Raw genomic sequence first — 19872 nt, 5'->3', positions numbered from 1 at the left:
TCTCCAAGATTCCATCGAGGCCCCTCTCTCCCTCCCCCACTCCACCAGCTCCCTGGAAACAGTCGTGACTGAGGACTGCTGCATGGAGAGGCTCCCCCATCACAACGGCAGCCTGGCAACAGTGGCCGTTTTGTAAATTCCAATGTGTTAAAGTTGCTGAGGGCTCTTCATGATGGAGACGCACCCTCTCTCGCTCCCTTACCAGGCACGGCAGGCTGCAGCTACCCCTGTGCTGGAGGACCCTGCCATTAGACCTCCAGCTTCAAGGGTCCACCATCTTGTAGATGGTACTTCATTGGATGGTGAGTGTCGCTGGCCACTAATTGGTCCGCTCGGTGAAAATCACCGCCGGATAACTGCTCCCGACACGGTGAGGGGTCGGAACTCCAAACTGGCCCCCATCGTTGGGATCCTGACTCAAAACGCAAAACCGCGTCCCATTTGGAGCAGATGCACACGATCTGGGCCACCTAACCCCATGCTGGCTTTGGAGGGGGTACAGCACAGATTCACCAGAATGATAAAAGCAAAAAACTGCGGATGCTGGAAATCCAAAGCAAAAACAGAAACAGAAATACCTGGAAAGACTCAGCAGGTCTGGCAGCATCGGCGGAGAACAGCACAGTTGATGTTTCGAGTCCTCATAACAGAAGGGTCATGAGGACTCGAAACGTCAACTGTGATCTCCTCCACCGATGCTGCCAGACCTGCTGAGTCTTTCCAGGTATTTCTGTTTCTGTTTTTGTTTCACCAGAACGATATTGGGTTAAAGGATTTAAATGATGAGGGAGAGCTCCACGAGCTGGGCTACCAATCCCTCGATTTTAGAAGAAGGGGGTGATCTTATTGAGGTGTTAAAGACGTCTAAAGGAGCTGATAGGGTCAATAGAGATTTATTCTGGTGGTGATGGGGGTGGGGGCTGGGTGGGTGTGGAGGGGTGTGCGCAGGGAGCCCAGAACAAGCAGGTATAACCTTAAAATTAGAGCCAGGCTGTTCAGCAGTGATGTCAGGAAGGCTTCTTCCCACAAAGGGTGGGGACATCTGGAACTCTCTCCTCCAAAACGTGTGTGTGTGTGAGTGTGAGAGTGTGCCTGTGTGTGTGCGTTTCTCCCTAGCTATCAGTGGCATACTTGTGCGCTGTTCATACGTAGAGTAGTGGTTCTGATATGAGGACGAATAAACAAGCAGTTGTGAGTTCACGTCTGGCCAATGGCAAGTTTTTGAGATTGGTTCAGGAAATGTGATGATTTGTGTGGCTGGCATCAGGATGAATTAACCTGCTGCATTGACATAGAAACATACCAACTGGGTAATTAATGTTCTTCAGGGAAGGAATCTGCCACCCTTACATACCCCAATAAGGATTGGATGCTACCTCCAGCTCCAGCCCTACATGTATAGGTTGGGATGCCCCTCCATAATGGTGATGATGCAGTAAGGCAGAATTGCTGTCGTCACCCTTCTTTCCTGAACCAGTGGTCATCAGCGTACAGGGAGGTATTAGGGTCAGATGGGAGGCAGGATCTACAAAGTCAGACGTTACTGTCAGTATTGGGTTGGGAGCATGACTGCCTCCCTGAAGGAGAGAGGTCCTTAGTGATTAAGAAACCCTTGTTTAAATCTGGTAGCACACTCAGACGAGTCTAAAATGGGTGTTTTTTAGATCATTGTGGGAGCGAGAGCAGCAGAACAGTGAATCTCTCCCAATCCTGTGACTCAGGCAGCTTAGTAACCCTGGAGGATTACCTGGTGGGACACAAGTCAGGAGTGTGATGGAATACTCCCCACTTGCCTGGATGAGTGCAGCTCCCACAAAACTCAAGAAGCTCGACACTATCCAGGACAAAGCAGCCCCGCTTGATTGGCACCACATCCACAAACATTCACTCCCTCCACCACTGACGCACAGTAGCAGCAGTGTGTGTACCATTTACAAGATGCATTGCAGGAACACACCAAGGCTCCTTCGATAGCACCTTTCTTTATTTATATTAATCCTTTATTTCTTTTTAAAAATTGAACAGTCGTGATGAGTAAACGTATGGAAAAAAACTGCTTACAGTGCATTCAATACACTTACACTTGGAAGAGAAAGAGAAGGAAAGGAAAAGAGAAGAATAAAAAGGAAAGAGAAAAAAAAAACCCTCCCCAACTCCCCAAAAATATATATAAGAAGAAAATCAACAACAGTCATAGGTCAGATATAGTTTCACCTGATATAACGCACACAACCTAATCAGGGCCAGTTATATGAAAGTAGAGAGCTGTAGATCCTCAAAGTAACCTAAGAAAGGTTGCCAAGCTACATAAAATCCACCGGTGGAGCCTCCTATAGTGTAGATTATTTTCTCAAGTTTTAAGATCCCGAATAAGGTCCCGTATCCAAGTAGTAAAAGGAGGCGGGGCAGACTGTTTCCAGTTTAATAGAATAATGCGTCCAGCCAATAATCTTGAAAAGGCAAGTGCATCAGTTTGCATTTTTGTGAGAGGGATTCCATCTGGTTCCACTCCCGAGAGTGCTGTAATAGGAGAAGGTTCGATGTTGCTACTGAAGATATGAGAGTATGATCTAAAAATGTTTGTCCAAAACGAGGCCAATTGAGGACACGAGCAGCACGTACGAATTAGGGAGGCTCGGGCAGTATGATATTTATCACAGGTTGGATCCAAATTTGGATCAATCTTAGATAATTTCACCTTGGGTGGATGGATTAGGTGTCAGATTTTAAATTGTAGCAACCCATGACTTGTACATACAGACGAGGAATGTACACGAGAGAGAATAGAATTCCAGCTATCTTCTGATAAGTCTGAGTCCAAATCTTGCTCCCAAAGAGTTTTTAAGGTAGAGAGCAAAGGGCAGTGTAGTGAAAAAATTAGAGAATACAATTTGGAAATGAACCCCCTAATGATAGGATTTAATTCCAACACAATATCTAACGGTGATTTACAGTGCAGTAAAGGAAAATGGGCGATTTTTTTGCACGCGAAATCTCTGATTTGTAAATGGCGAAAGAAGCGAGTGAGACAGATCATATTTCCAAGGGAGAGGGGGAAGAGTTAAAAGAGGCAAAAATATTATCAATGTATAAGTTAGCAAGGGTTTTGAACACCTCTCGCGAGCCAGACTTGAAAGGCAGAATCTCCCAATGATGGCGAAAATAAATGGTCTGCATTAATAGGGCTACTTAAAGAGAGAGATTGCAGCTCAAAGTGTGTCCAAATCTTAAGTGACTGTCTAACAATAGGGTTTGAAGAAAAGTAACTGGTTGAGAAAGGAATGGAGGAGCACGACAGGGCAAGCAGAGGTGCAGATTGACAGGAGACTGCCTCCAATTACACCCACGCTAAACTAGCCAAGTCCAAATGAAGCCAAAAATAAATGGATATTAGCAGACCAATGATAAAACTGATAAAATCTGGCAGTGCCAAACCATCTAAACGCTTGGGACTTTGTTGAAAAACTTTATGAATCATGGCTGTTCTCTTATTCCAAAGAAAGAAAGAAATTAATTGGTCTATTGCAACAAAAAATGCTTGGGAATTAACAATGGAAGACAGCACCTTTCAAGCCTGTGACCTCTACCACATAGAAGGACAAGGGCAGCAGATACATGGGAATGCCACCACCTGGAAGTCCCCCTCCAAGCCACTCACCATCCTGACTTGGAAATATATCGGCTGTTCCTTCACTGTCACTGGGTCAAAATCCTGGAACTCCCTTCCTAACAGCACTGTGGGTGTACCTACACCCACAGGGACTGCAGTGACTCAAAAAGGCAGCTCACCACCACCTTCTCTAGGGAAATTAGGGATGGGAAATAAATGCTGGCCGGGACAGTGACGCCCACATCCCCAATCAATAAAAATAACTGACCCCGCAGGCTGCCAACTCTTGGTGGATATATTCCTGGACGTTTCATTGCTTGATCTCCTGTCACTTTGCCAACACTCACAATGCTGCATCTTCAGAACTAACTCCAAGATTTTTGTAAGTAACAAACAAAGCAGTATAAAAATAAACAGTATTTTTTGTTTGTCAGCAGTGTTTTTCTTTATAGCATTACTCAGGATATGAATCCTCAATTCCTGGAAGTGCCAGGGCAATCTTAAAGTGTTGGCAATGGCCAGTTGGGAGCCAGATGGTTGCGGAGATGGGGTAATGGGACATGTGTATGCCAGGGCCCCAGGTTCCTAATGGGTGTTTGCACATAGCAGGTAGGGGAAGGGGGAGGCGTCAGACTGAGTCAAACCCAACTAGGGAGCGGCGGTGGGGGATGGGCACCTTGCCACAATGAGGCGGGGCTAAGGATGGGGTCCGACAGGACCTTACAGACCCAATTTGGCTCTACTTTGGAATCCATCGTCCTACCCGGTCTGGGTGGGTACAGGAGGAGAGCGTGACAGCTTTCGTTTCAGTTACCTTGAAAATCATTCCATTGTGTTAAAAGAAACAAGTCACCACCAAGCCACCGGGAAAAGTACCATAATTAAAGGTTGGCTAATGTTGCCCACAAGCCCCAAGCCAATTAAAACTACTAAAGTAATACTCTCAAAAAATAAAGTAATAATAATATTACTCAATAATAATTACTCTAATAATAATTACTCTAATAATAATGATAATAATAATAATTACTCTAATAATAATTACTCTAAAGTAATACTCTCAAAAAATAGGGGCTGAACAATGGGCCGCCTTCAAAGAAAAATTATTGCCGGCAACATCAAGGTAAATTCCCTTGAAGGGGAAAGGTAGGACAAATAAATCCAGAGAGCCCTGGATGTCAAGAGAGAGATAGAGGTAAAGACGGAAAGGAAGAAGTGCGCATAGGACAGATGTCAGGTAGAAAATACAATGGAGACTCAGGCTGAATATAGAAGGGCCAGAGGGGAAGTGAAGAAACTCATAAGAAGAGTAAGGAGAGAGCGTGAAAAGAGGCTGGCAGCGAACATAAAAGGGAATCCCAAGGTCTCCTATAAGTGTTTAAATAATAAAAGGGTGGTAAAAGAAACAGGAGGGTCGATTAGGGACAAAAGAGGGGACTTCCATGTGGAGGCTGGAGAAATAGTAGAGCTGTTGAACGAGTAATTTGCTTCTGTCTTTACAAAGGAAGGAATTGCTACCCAGGCCGGGGTGAGAGGGGAGGTAACTGGTACACTCGAAGAACTTACAATCGCGAGGAAGGAGATGTCGGAAAGGCTATCTTTTCTTAAAACAGATAAAAGTACCAGGACAGAATGAGATGCATCCAAGGATACTGAGGGAATTGAGAGTGGAAATTGCAGAGGCGCTAATGATAATCTTCCAGTCTTCCTTAGACACAGGGGAGGTGCCAGAGGATTGAAGAATTGCAAATGTTACGCCCTTGTTCAAAAATGAGTGCAAGGATAAAGTCGGCAACCACAGGCCAGTCAGTTTGACCTCAGAGGTGGGGAATCTTCTGGAAACTATAGAACAGGATAAGATCAATAATCACATAGACAAGTGCAGGATAATTAAAGGAAAGCCAGCATGGATTCATCAAGGGAAAATCATGTTTAACTAACTTGCTGGAAGTTTTTGAGGTGGTATCAGAGAAGGTTGATAAGGGAAACACTGTTGATGTGGTGTAAATGGATTTTCAAAAGGCATTTGATACAGTGCCACACAACAGACTTGTGAGCAAGATCTTGGTCATGGAATAAAAGGGAAAGTAGGCACTTGGATAAGAAATTGGCTGAGTGACAGGAAGCAGAGATAACTGGTTGTTTTTCAGATTGGAGGAAGATTTGTAGTGGAGCTCCCCAGGGGTCAGTGCTGGGACTCCAGCTCTTCCTGATATATATTAATGACATAGATTGTGATGTGCAGGGCATGATTTCAAAATTTTCAGATGACATGAAAATTGGAAATGTTGTCAACAGTGATGGGGATAGTCTTAAACTTCAAAAGGACATAGACATGTTGGTGGATTAGGCAGACAAGTGGCAGATGAAGTTCAATGCAGAGATGTGTGAGGTGATTCATTTTGGCAGGAAAGATATGGTGAGACAGTATAAAATAAAGGGAGAGCCTCTAAAGGAGGTGCAGGAACAGAGGGACCTCGGTGTATACGTACAAAAGTCATTGAAGGTGGCAGGGCATGTTGAGAGAGCAGTTAGTAAAGCATGTAGCGTCTTAGGCTTTATTAAGAGCGGCATTAAGTACAAGAGTAAGGAGGTCATGTTGAACTTGCATAAGACACTAGTTAGGCCTCATCTGGAGTACTGCTTCCAGTTCTAGGCGCCATACTTGAGAAGGATGTGAAGGCATTGGGGAGAGTACAGAGGAGATTCACAAGAATGATTCCAGGGATGAAGGACTGTAGCTATGAAGATAGATTAGAAAGGTTGGGACTGTTTTTCCTTGGAGAAAAGAAGGTTGTGAGGAGTCTTGATAGAGATATTCAAGATCTTGAGGGTATGTACAGGGTAAATAGTGAGAAACTATTCCCACTCAAGATAGCATCAAAAGCTAGAGAGCACAGATTCAGAATAATTGGTAAAAGGAGTAAATGTGATGTGGGGGAAAAAAATTTCACCCAGAGGGTGATTGGAATCTGGAACAAACTTCCTGAAAGGGTGGTGGAGGCAGGTTTGATCGAGGTATTGAAAAGAGAATTGGATTGCTCCCTGGAAAGAGAGAATGTGCAAGGTTACGGGGATAAGGCAGGGGGGTGGGACTAGGTGGAATGGTCCTTCAGAGAGCCAGTGCAGAGTCGATGGGCTGAATGTCCTCCTTCTGTACTGTAAAGATTCTGTGATACTGTGAAAAGCTGCAGGTAGGGGAAGAGATGTTGGAAGGAACAATCCAATGAAATCTGTTTCCTGCTGGCTGCATCCTAACTGTTTAGCATCACAGTAACAAGAGTCTCCATACCACTGGCCTGCAGAAAGGTTGTAGAACGTTTACCCTGTCCTGACTCCTCCACAAGAATCGATGACACTCGCTCGGTTTTCTCCATCTGTGTGACTAGCTTTACCAGCTTTCTTCAAATCCTCGGAAGCTAATTAGAACACAGCTTGCTCCTCCTTAAAGAACTCACTGTATTACCTTTCACTGAGGACAACAAGCTGATAATGCTGGGATTATGCATCACATTTGTGTGAGTTTAACACCTGGCAATGCAACAGACGTTCATGATGGAGAATGCTCTGCTCCATTATAGACATCTAAGGTCTTCTCATCATAAACAACACAGTTCATCACTGGCATTGAGCTATTAGCAGGGTCCCATCAAACACTTCCAGGACAGGTACAGCACGGGGTTAGATAGAGAGTAAAGCTCCCTCTACACTGTCCCCATCGAACACTCCCAGGACAGGTACAGCATGGGGTTAGATACAGAATAAAGCTCCCTCTACACTGTCCCTATCAAACACTCCCAGGACAGGTACAGCACGGGGTTAGATACAGAGTAAAGCTCCCTCTGCACTGTCCCCATCAAACACTCCCAGGACAGGTACAGCACGGGGTTAGATACAGAGTAAAGCTTCCTCTACACTGTCCCTATCAAACACTCCCAGGACAGGTACAGCACGGGGTTAGATACAGAGTAAAGCTCCCTCTACACTGTCCCCATCAAACACTCCCAGGACAGGTACAGTACCTTCATAGCTCCCTTTTCTCGGCTGTACAAGTGTGCCTTAGGTTCAGCCTCATATTTAGACATTGCGTAATGCACCAAGTGAGAACGCTGTTTTATTTATACTGTGCTTTCTGAGCGTTGTAGGTAAGTTGGTGCCAATTGGTTCAGGAAGAGTTTTGTGAATGGCTGCCTGAACCTCGTGTCACAGAGGACCCCATGTTTAATTGTGACTTACCTCCCAGCTCACAAGTACACTTGTGGTGGATGTGCAGGAAAGTGAAGGTGCTTTACACTGAACTGGTGGTCCTGTTGCTGTTGTGAGATCTGTTGCTGCAGAGTAAGGGCCATACTATCATTGAAAAACAGAAGCAAAACATCAGCTGTTAAACAAGAAATCTTTGAATTAATATATCACCTCTCACTTCCTCAGACCAACCCAAGGCATTGTCTGACAGTGCGATTTTCCCTACTGGATTCCATACTTTATTGGGTGTGAAGCGCTTTGGGATATCCTGAGTTCATGAAAGACGCTGTGTTAATATTCCAGAAAATGGGAGTTTAAATCCCAGCAGGGATCTTTCTCAAAATTTGGCTTCAGTTTTAAACAGATGGAACTAAGAAGTGGGGAGGCAGTGGCGTAGTGGTATAGTCACTGGACCAATAACCCGGAGATCCAGGGGGATGATCTGGGGACTCATGTTCGAATCCCAACATGGCAGATGGTGAGATTTAAACCCAATAAAAATCAGGAATTAAAAGTCTGATGATGACCACCTTGATAATGCCCTTTAGGGAAGGAAGTCTGCCTGGCCTAACCTCCATGACTCCAGCAATATGGTTGATCCTTACATGCCCTCTGAACAAGGGCAATAAATGCTGGCCCAGCCAGCAAGGCCCATGTCCCATAAACAGATAAAAAATAAAAGTGACCATGAAGCTGTCAGGTAAAAACCCAACTGGCTCACTAAGGTAAAGGCACAATGCTGAAAATCTGCAAAAAAAATGCTGGGAAAAACTCAGCAAGTCTGACAGCATCTGCAGAGTCCATAATGACTCTTGTTCAGAGCTAAAGGGAAGTAGAAATGTGGTGAAATATATACTGTTTAAGGGGTGGGTGAAGCTGGATAGAAGGCCAGCGATAGGTGGAAGCAAAGGAGAGATTGTGAAAGATTTCATGGTCAAAGGGTTGTTAATAGTGGTGGTACTGACTAATGGTGACATTAAGAGTGGAAAGCAGAATGTGATAATGGCCTGACTGGGGAGGGGACGGTGGTGGGAAAAATGATCTGAAAGCTGGGGATAAAACAATGAATAAAAATGGAAATATAATAATTGGGAAAAAGGAAATAAAAATGAATATAGAAAAAGGGAGGATATCAAAAAGGGATGGGGATGGAGGAGAGAGTTCATGGTCTGAAGTTGTTGAACTCAATATTCAGTCCGGAAGGCTGTAAAGTGCCTAGTCAGAAGATGAGGTGCTGTTCCTCCAGTTTGCGTTGAGCTTCACTGGAACATTCCAGCAGGCCAAGGATGGACATGAGAGCAGGGTGGAGTGTTGAAATGGCAAGCGACAGGGAGGTCTGGGTCATGCTTGCGGACAGACTGAAGGTGTTCTGCAAAGCGGTCACCCAGTCTGCGTTTGGTCTCTTCAATGTAGAGGAGACCGCATTGGGTGCAGAGTCAGGCTCACTAAGGTATCTTTAGGGAAGGAAACCTACCTGCCATCATCACCAGGATTGGGCCTATATGTGACTCCAGTTTCACTCCTGCATCAAGTTAGATGGCTGCTGAGACCACTCTCCAATTCGGGATGTAACACAAGTTCTGTGGGTGGACTTCTACCTGAGCGTACTGAGGTGACGGGTGCCTTTGGCCCCATCATCAAGTTGGGAATGAGGTTAGACACAGGGTGATAGAAACAAAGAAGTGCTCAGGGAATTGAGCAGAAGTACAAGATTATGAGGGACGTGGATAGGGAGCAGTTGTTCCCCTTAGTTGAAAGGTCAGTCACAAGGGGACATATGTCCAAGGTGAGGGGCAGGAGGTTTAGGGGGGATGTGAGGAAAAACCTTTTTACCCAGAGGGTGGTGACGGTCTGGAATGCACTGCTTGGGAGGGTGGTGGGGACGGGTTGCCTCACATCCTTTAAAAAGTACCTGGATGAGCACTTGGCACGTCATAACATTCAAGGCCAAGGGCCAAGTGCTGGTAAATGGTATTAGGTAGGTAGGTCAGGTGTTTCTCATGTGTTGGTGCAGACTCAATGGGCCGAAGGGCCTCTTCTGCACTGAGAGATTCTGTGATTCTGTGGAGACAGATCAGGTGACGTTAAGCCTTGTAGATTGTTGGGAAGGCTGAGTGAGGCAGTGAGTGCCAAGTGCCTGCTACAGATCAAGTCCAAGGTGGCAATGTTGTTGAAATCAAGACCTGTCACAGAGAGGACCCAGTGTGTAGGATTACACATCTCATTGTAACTGACTGTGATGTCTGTGCCAGTGCTCTGAAGGAGCTATCCAATTAGCCCACTCTCCTCTAGGCTCTTTCTATCTATAGCCCCGCAAGATTTCACCTTTCAAATATTTATCCAACTCCCTTCTGTTAGTTACCGTTGAATCTGCATTCAGACAGCACTACTCGCTGAAGAAAAAAATCCTTCTTAATCTCTCTGAACTTGTGGCCCACACCCCACCCCCCGCCAAGTCCAGGTTACCAATTGGAGCAGTGATCCCTGGGGGTCTGAAAAAGTAATCATTCATCATCTTTATTGTTTTGGAATACTGACAAATAAGTGATCCGTCCATAACCCTGGGTCATGATCCCATGGGATCACTGACTACCTGCCAGTCATAGCGTTTGGGTCTAGCATGATCTCGGGGCACATTGCACTGTCAATAAAACCGAGAGAGGCTGGACTGGTGGTGACAGGTATTGAATGAATGGGGAAGTTCATCTCTGGAAGCTAAGCTTATCCCCTGACCTTCTTAAAACAACAGCAACTTGCATTTATATAGCACCTTTAACCTAGTTAAATGTCCCAGGTGCATTATCAAACCCAATAAAATATTAGGGCATGTGACAAACCACAGGAACAGGAGAAGGCCATTCAGCCCCTCAAGCCTGTTGTGCTATTCAATGGGATCACAGCTGATCCATACTTTAGCTCCATCCAGCAGTCTTGGCCAAAGAGATAGGCTTTAAGGAGCGCCTTAAAGGAGGAGAGAGAGGCGGAAAGGTTTAGGGAGGGAATTCCCAAACTTAGGCCTCAGCAGCTGAAGGCATGGCCGACAATGGTGGGGCGATGGGCATCAGGGATGGACAGGAAGCCAGAATTGGAGGAGTGCCACGATCTCGGAGATTTGTGGGTCTGGAGAAGCTTACGGAAATAGGGAGGGATGAGGTCATGGAGGGGTTCGAAATCAAGGATGAGAATTTTAAAATTGAGGCTTTGTCAGACCAGGAGCCAACATAGGTCAGTGAGCATGGAGTGGGCGATGGGGTGATGGGTGAATGGAACTTGGTACAGGTTAGGACACAGGCGGCAGAGATCTGGATGAGTTCAAGTTTACGAAGGGTGAAAGGTGGGAGGTAGATCGGGAAAGCATTGGAATAGTCAAGAGGTGACAAAGTGTTTGGATGAGAATTTCAGCAGCAGATTGGCTGAGGCAGTTGAGGATATGGGTGATGTTATCGAGGTAGGAGTAGGTGGTCTTATGAGCAGGATATGGGGTTTGGAAGCTCAACTTAAAGTCACATAAATAAAGGTAAGAGGAGTGGAAACTCACCCCTGCTTCATTGGTAGCTCTCACCCTGAACTGATAGGTGGTCCCAGGCAGAAGGCTACTGACAGTACATTCCAGGTCAGGACCACAGTAAACCTCCGAAGGAACCAATTCTCCTTGGCTCATCTCCAAAGTGTATTCTGTTACTATCGAGTCACCATCTGGAGGTCCTAGAGAGAACAATTAATACAATTACTTTACAACATTGAGATTTGCCTCGAAAGGGAGCTTTCATTTCTCCTCCCCAGCATCCTCCCGACCACCACCACCCTCGCCACATCCTCCTGTCTCTAGGAACATGAGGAGGCCATTCAGCCCCTCAAGCCTGTGTCGCCATGCAATCATATCATAGCCAATCTGCATCTTAACCTCCATTTACCCGCCTTTGCACTATAACCTCTAATATCCTTGCCTAACAAAAATCCATCAATCTTAGTTTTGAAATTTTCAAAGCATTCGCAGCTTTTTGGGGAGTGGAGTTCCAGATTTCCACAAGCCTGTGTGTGAAAAAGTGCATTCTGACATCACTCCTGGGTAGTCTGGCTATAATTTTAAGATTCTGCCCGTTAATGGGGTTAGTTGATTTTGTTCGTAAAGTTGCAAAGTGAAGTGCGTTGTTCAATTGAAGACTGAGATCACATATAAAGAAAGTCTAGATGTCTGCCCTTCTTTCACAGCTACATTCATGTCTGGAAGTCCCTGGAGAGAGAGCACACGGTGTCTGACAGTTCACTTGAGACCTTTCATGACTGGTGGGCACCACAGGGGCTGGAGTGCATCATCAGCCCCCAAAATAGTATTTTATAATTTTAATATGTTTCTATTGAAGTTTTTGTTGTTGGTTACAGTGTCCTTTAGAGGGCTGCCGATTTGTTAATTAGTTTATTTGTATGCTTGAAAGATTATAAAAGAGTCTGCTGGGACAGAGTCAGGAGTTCAGAGGCAGAGACCTGTAATGCTGCATTCTGTGAATAAAGCTACCAACAAGGAAAAGAGCTACATCCTGTTTCACGCTTCACCATCTAGTTTGAATCCATTTAACCTTCCCCTTTTTTTCTGGAATTTCTCCTCCAGAGGAGCTAATATCTTTGTATCCATCCTATCACCTTCTTTAATCATTTTAAATACTTTCAATCGCCAGCTGATTGTATTCCTTGCAGTATAGACAAAGCTGGTCTTTTCTTGTGTAAGTGAAAGGAGACTGTGGGTCTCACCAGGCAATAGGGATCGCGACCTGTGTGCCCATAGAGAGAGGAAGAAACCCAAATCCATATATTCCCTGTCCAGAGATGGGCATCATTCCCACTTAGAGATCACAAGGATGCCCTGGGCCTCCTCTGGTTCTCTACCCTCTCCTGTTCATGCTTAGAGGCACCCCCTTAAGACCCAGCTTCCCCCCCCGCCAACACCCAGCACTTCCTCAGCTTGGCAAATGGGGCTTGATCCCACAGGCGTCCAGCTGCTATTCCGCTGCATGAGTAGCTGCTCCCATCTTCTGAGCCAGTACTGGATATAACCGAGTCCCTGCAGGTCATTAAGAAGATTCACTGTAATGAGACCCCGATCATTAAGATGGCCCAGAGCTCCACCTCCTTGGACTCTCTGTTTTTGCTGCCTGCTCTGGGGTCCCTTCCCAACTTTTTAAAATCACGAACGATAACTAAGTTTAAGAGGCCATTGGAAGTACTTCTGGAGCAAAAAGAGGTTGAGAAGATCACACAACAGTAAATCATCTGAATACAGCTTTGTGAATTGGAGCCACACTCACCGGGACTGGCTGAGAATTCAATCCTGAGCTCCTCTTACCCCAACCCCTTCACCCACCCACTCACCGCACCGACTCCCCCACCCCCCCCCAACCCCACCGCCCTCACCACCCGCCCCCCCCCCCCCCCCCCCCACCAAACGCCCCATGCACCCCCTGTGTCTTTTTGTCAGTCGTGGGTTCAATGGGTAACTCTCTCACCCCTGAGTTGAAAGGTCACTCCAGACGCTTGAACCAGTAACCCAGCTGATACACCTGGTGCAGTGCAGATGGAGTGCTGCACTGTCGGAGGTGCCATCTTTCAAATCAGGCATCAAACTGAGGCCCTGTCTGTCCTCTCAGGTGGCACTATTTTGGAGAAGAGCACTTGAGTTCTCTTCAGTGACCTGACCAATAATTATCCGTCAGCGAACATCACTAGAAAACAGATCATCTGGTCATTATCACATTGATATTTGTGGGAGCTTGCTGTGTATAAATTGGCTGATGCATTTCCTACATTATAACAGCGACTACACTTCAAAAGCACTTATTGACTGAAAAGCATTTTAAGATGTCCTATGTTATGTAAGACACTATAGAAATGCAAGTTCTCTCTTTGATAGGTGGTAATCCAAGATAGATCAGTGTTGGGAATTTGTGTAGAGCACTGAGTGGTGAGAGGGCAGAAAGGAAAGGCTGAGACCACCCAGGAAATAAACAGTTGATAATCTTTATGTTCCTGCAATCTCCTAAATTCATAGTGAAATAAAGGTCTTCAGCTGATTTGCTCTCCAATGAATTGGACAAAGAAAGAGTTTTTAGAAGGATTTTCATTCTAATTATTATTTTTGGCAATTCGTAATGAAGAGTCTCTACTCTGCAGTGAACTGTGTTTAAAGAAGTACATCACACTATAATTTAAGTTGTGGATAATTGAATAGAGAATAACGAGCACTGACATGTATTGATAATTTGACTCGCACACACATACTCCATCTAAAAGCCACAAGACTACTTCTGTACATCATCCAAACCCTCAGAAACTCTGTTGTCCAGTCAGATAGACTAGATGGCAAAAATGTTAGTTCACTAGGTCAGGGAAGGACCAGGGGTCATGTGCTTGAGATGGAACTGGGTTAGATGTCAGAAGGCTCTTCTGTCCCAGAGAGTTACAGGTCTACAAGACAGCCTGTCAACTCATATTGATTCAACTTGTACTGCGATCAGTCCCTGATCACAGAGTGAAAAACACAGGTGCAAAAATAAGTTACGTAGATCGATGATGATGCCTTTTATTGGAAATGCCCACACCATTGGAGGGCTGTCTTCCTGCTCTCAGGTTCTTCACCCTTCCCTGTTCAAGCATAGTGGCACCACCTAACACCAAGAAATCCCTAACACCAGCTCCTGCTGACACCCAGTACCCGCCGACACCCAGCTCCCACCGACACCCAGCTCCCGCCGACACCCAGCTCCCGCCGACACCCAGCACCCACCGACACCCAGCACCCACCGACACCCAGCTCCTGCTGACACCCAGCTCCCACCGACACCCAGCTCCCAGTGACACCCAGCTCCCACCGACACCCAGCACCCGCCGACACCCAGTACCCGCCGACACCCAGTACCCGCCGACACCCAGCTCCTGCCGACACCCAGCACCCGCCGACACCCAGCTCCTGCTGACACCCAGCACCCACAGACACCCAGAACCCACCGACACCCAGCACCCGCTGACACCCAGCACCCACCAATACCCAGCTCCTGCCGACACCCAGCACCCACCGACACCCAGCACCCACCAATACCCAGCTCCTGCCGACACCCAGTACCCACTGACACCCAGTACCCGCCGACACCCAGTACCCACCGACACCCACACCCAGCACCCACCGACACCCAGCACCCACCAATACCCAGCTCCTGCCGACACCCAGCTCCCACCGACACCCAGCACCCACCGACACCCAGCTCCTGCCGACACCCAGCACCCACCGACACCCAGCACCCACCAACACCCAGCTCCTGCCGACACCCAGCACCCACCGACACCCAGCACCCACCAACACCCAGCTCCTGCCGACACCCAGCACCCACCGACACCCAGCACCCACCGACACCCAGCACCCGCCGACACCCAGCTCCCGCCGACAACCAGCACCCACCGACACGCAGCACCCACTGACACCCAGCACCCACCAACACCCAGCTCCTGCCGACACCCAGCACCCACCAACACCCAGCTCCTGCCGACACCCAGCACCCACCGACACCCAGCACCCACCGACACCCAGCTCCCACCAACACCCAGCACCCACCGACACGCAGCTCCCACCAACACCCAGCTCCTGCCGACACCCAGCACCCACCGACACCCAGCACCCACCAACACCCAGCTCCTGCTGACACCCAGCACCCACCGACACCCAGCTCCCACCAACACCCAGCTCCTGCCGACACCCAGCACCCGCTGACACCCAGCACCCACCGACACCCAGCACCCACCGACACCCAGCACCCACCGACACCCAGCTCCTGCCAACACCCAGCACCCACCAACACCCAGCTCCTGCCGACACCCAGCACCCGCCGACACCCAGCACCCACCAACACCCAGCACCCACCAATACCCAGCACCCACCGACACCCAGCTCCCACCGACACCCAGCACCCGCCGACACCCAGCACCCACCAACACCCAGCACCCAACAATACACAGCACCCACCGACACCCAGCTCCCACCGACACCCAGCACCCGCCGACACCCAGCACCCACCGACACCCAGCACCCACCGACACCCAGCACCCATCAACACCCAGCTCCCACCGACACCCAGCACCCACCGACACCCAGCACCCATCGACACCCAGCACCCACCGACACCCAGCACCCATCAACACCCAGCTCCCACCGACACCCAGCTCCCACCGACACCCAGCTCCCACCGACACCCAGCGCCGCCTCAGCCTGGTGGACAGGACCGAGGTGTAAAGCGGGATCTTATGTGATCTGGAAGGCAGCTCCTTCACCTGCTTACTACAGCAGATCAAGATGGGAACTTGCGGGCAGACAGTGAAACCCTCAGTGGGTAAATCTCTGGGGTGATTGTCACTGCCACCCAGTTACAGTCCCAGAAACAAGAAGGGGAGTCCAACAAGAACTTATATTTCTATTGTGTCTTCAATGTAATGAAAGATTTCAAGAAACTTCATTGGAAGCATCATAAAACAAAGAATGACACTTCGCCAGCCTTATTAGGAGATATTATGACAAATGATCAAAGACTTGGTCAAAGAGGTTGGTTTTAGGGAGCATCTTAAAGGAGGGAAGTGAAGTCGAGAGGTGGAGAGGTTAGGGGTGGAATTCCAGAGGTTGGGGCCCAGATGAAAGAATGGCCACCAAGAAGCCAGGATTCGAGGAATGCAGATACCTTGGACGGCTGTGGGGCTGGAGGAGATTACAGAGATAAGGAGAGGGAGAGATTATGCGTATATTTGATGGCAAGGATGAGAATTAAAAAGTCAATATGGTGCTTAACCAGGAGGACAATAGTGATGGGGGAATGGGACTTGTTGCGGTTTAAGGCATGGGCAGCAGAGTTTTGGATGACCTCGAGTTTACAGAATGTGGAAAACCAGCCAGAATGTGTTTGAATAGTCAGGTCTAGAGGGAACAAAGGCAAGAATGAAGGTTTCAGCAGCAGATGAGCCGAGACAGGATGAAGCTAGGTGATGTTCCGGAGATGGAAATAGTGATTGGCATGACTATGAGGTCAGAAGTTCATCTCAGGATCAAATGTGACACCAAGGTAGCAAACAGATTGGCTTAATCTCAGACCGTTGCCAGGGAGAGGGATGGAGTCGGTAGCTAGGGAATGGAGTTTGGAGCAGGGACTGAAAACAATGGCTTCAGTCTAGGGAAATGTCAGCAGGAGATTAGGAGAAACCAACTTCCCAAATTAAGCTCCGGAACATTCCCACTGGAGTATCAGCCTCAATTTCAAACCGCTTCCCAGCTGGTCAAGTACTTTTGAATTATATTTGCTGGTGTAATGGAGGAAACATGATGACCAATTTATACACAACATGTTCCCACAGACAGCAATGAAATAATTACCAGATAATCTGTGGGTGGAGGGATAAATCTTGGTCCAAGGCATCGGGAAGAAGTCCCCTCTTCTTCTTTGGATGGTGAAGGAGCAGACGGGGGCTTCAGTTTAACCTTTCATCAAAAAGATGGCATCACCGACATTGAAACACCCCCCCAGGATTATACTGGGAGGGTCAGCCTGAGTTTCCCTCTCCACAGATACTACCTGACCCACTGAATATTTCCAGCAGTTTCTGCTTTTGCTACAGACAAATGGATTTGAGCTGAATCAAGGAACAATGGAGTTGTCCAGCCTCCTGACATTTTCTATTGTGGAATTTTCACATCTTGAGGCCTCAGCCTTGGCTCACTGAATAACACTCATGTCCATGTGTCAAAAGGTCCTTGGGGTTTAAATTCCACCCTAGAGACTTGAGCACATTAACCAGGCTGATACTCCCAGTGCAAGTACTGAGGGACTGCTGCACTGTCAGAGGTACCATCTTCCAGATAGACATTAAACTGAAGTGCCGCCTGCCCCCTCAGATGGATGTAAGTGGCAGTACTGAGAGAAGAGCGGGGGCACATCCCCAGTGTCCTAACCAAAGTTTATTGCTCAACCAACAACACCACATCGCAGGTTATCTGGTCATTAACAGATGTTAATTGCTGTTTGTGGGAGCTTGCTGTGCACGGATTGGCTGCCTCATTACCTATTAGAACAGTGAGTAGACTTTACAAAGTATGTAACTGGCTGTGAAGCACTCAGACATCGAAGGTGTTGCAAAAAATGTAAGTTCATTAACTAGAATACTTGACCCTGAAAGCAAGCTGGCCATTTAATAACTCAGGAGACACTGACTGCAGCAATGTCCATGCAGGAGCTGTGACACTTACCCCATTGTATCTGGAACTCTTTGTGTTTCGGTTTCCCCACAAGCCTTGGTGGTTGACACAGGCCGGGTGCAATACTCTGCGTGCGAATGGATAGACTGTCTGAGCACTAGAGCATGTAAAGAGAGCGGGAGAGAAGACAAAGCCAGTTACCTTGGGGCAAAACTGTGGAAAGAATCCATCAACTATATCAGGGCTAGAGCTGACAGTGGGTCAGCTTCTCCTGTACTGAATACCCTTTACTCAAATATCAAACACTTCTGAACTCATAGCTTGGACGTTTCTTCTTTACTTACCAAAGAACCTCCCCTCAATTTACATTTCAGGGGGTTTTGGGGGTAATTTTACAGAATATCGCTACAGGAGAATAAATGGGTGTCGATGTGTATGCGTATATCTATCTGTTTATCTATCCATGTATCTATAATCTACCTACCTGCCTGTCAATCAGCCTGGGTATCCATTTTCTGTCCAGACACTTATTTTTCCACCTTAATGAAATTCCAATGAAATATTGGGAAAACTGAAACCATTGTTTTCGAACCCTACACCAAACTCCATTCCCTAGCTATCAACTCCATCCCTCACCCCAGTCTGTTTGCACCCTTGGTGTCACATTTAATCACGAGACGAGTTTCCAACCTCATATTCGCGCTATCACTCAGATCGACTATTTCCACCTTCATGACATTGCCCAAATTCACCCCATCTCAGCTCATCTGCTGCTGGAACTCTCATTCCAGCCTCCATTACCTCTAGACCCGACTATTCCAACGTGCCTCTGGTCAGCCTCCCACAGTCTACGATCCACAAACTAGAGCTCATCCAAAGATCCACTGTGTAGGTTCGAACTCACACCAAGTCCCACTCATCGATCACACTGCGCTCACTGACCGAGCGCTCCCAGTCTCATCCTTGTTTACAAACCCCTCCACAGCCTCACCCCCTCCCCATCTCTGTAATAACCTCCAGCCTCACAATCCTCTGAAATTTCTGCGCTCCTATAATTCTGGCCTTTTTTTTGCATTCCTAATTTCCTCCACCTTTGATGGCCCTGCCTTCGGCTGCACGGAAACTAATCTCTGGAATTCCCTCTCTTCACCTCTCCACCTCGTTTTTCTCCTTTAATATATTCCTTAAATCCTGACTCTTTAACAAAGCTTTTAGTTATCTGCCTCAATACCTCATGGGGCTCGGAGTCATACTTTGTTTCATAATGCTCCTGTGAAGCACCTTGGGACATTTCATTAGGTTAAGGGTGCTATATAAATATAAGTTGTTGTTGTGTTGTGTCTGTCTCCGTGGCAGTCTGTCTACAGGGATCCCAGGGCACCTGTCACACTTGATTCACACTGAATCATGTGCAACTTTCATAACACTGCTACCAAGCACATCTCAACAGGTACAGAACCGACCAATGAGGAAGTAACATTTAAAGAAAGAGGAAGAATAGGGAGAGATGGTGGCCCAGTGGTAATGTCACTAGACAAGTAATCCAGAGGCCCAAGCTAATGCCCTAAGGCCATGGGTTCAAACCTCACCTTGGCAACTGGTGGAATTTAAATTCAATTAACTGAACGCATTGAATCACCATCAGCATCGATTGTTGTAAAAGCCCTAAATCTGCCAGCCTTACCTGGTCTGGCCAACATGTGACTCCAGACCCACAGGAATGTGGTTGACTCTTAGCTACCCTCTGAAATGGCCAAGCAAGGCACTCAGTTCAAGGGCAATTAGGGATGGGCAACAA

At 47.3% G+C, this 19872-nt stretch overlaps 1 protein-coding gene across 1 annotated transcript in view; it reads right to left on the bottom strand.

Annotated features, from left to right (window-relative positions):
- Positions 1–19872, bottom strand: part of fndc3ba (fibronectin type III domain containing 3Ba) — a 444633-nt gene that overhangs the window by 63689 nt on the left and 361072 nt on the right. The window contains exons 18-20 of the mRNA XM_041204259.1: positions 18126–18231; positions 11394–11560; positions 7847–7960 (exon numbers count right to left, since the gene is read on the bottom strand). Of these exons, the coding sequence (XP_041060193.1) occupies positions 7847–7960; positions 11394–11560; positions 18126–18231 (387 nt within the window). The remainder of the gene's footprint in view (positions 1–7846; positions 7961–11393; positions 11561–18125; positions 18232–19872) is intronic.

This window comes from Carcharodon carcharias, chromosome 2, assembly GCF_017639515.1.
Source record: "Carcharodon carcharias isolate sCarCar2 chromosome 2, sCarCar2.pri, whole genome shotgun sequence".
In the NCBI taxonomy this organism is placed as follows: domain Eukaryota; kingdom Metazoa; phylum Chordata; class Chondrichthyes; order Lamniformes; family Lamnidae; genus Carcharodon; species Carcharodon carcharias.
This window is presented reverse-complemented; position numbering and strand designations above follow the sequence as displayed.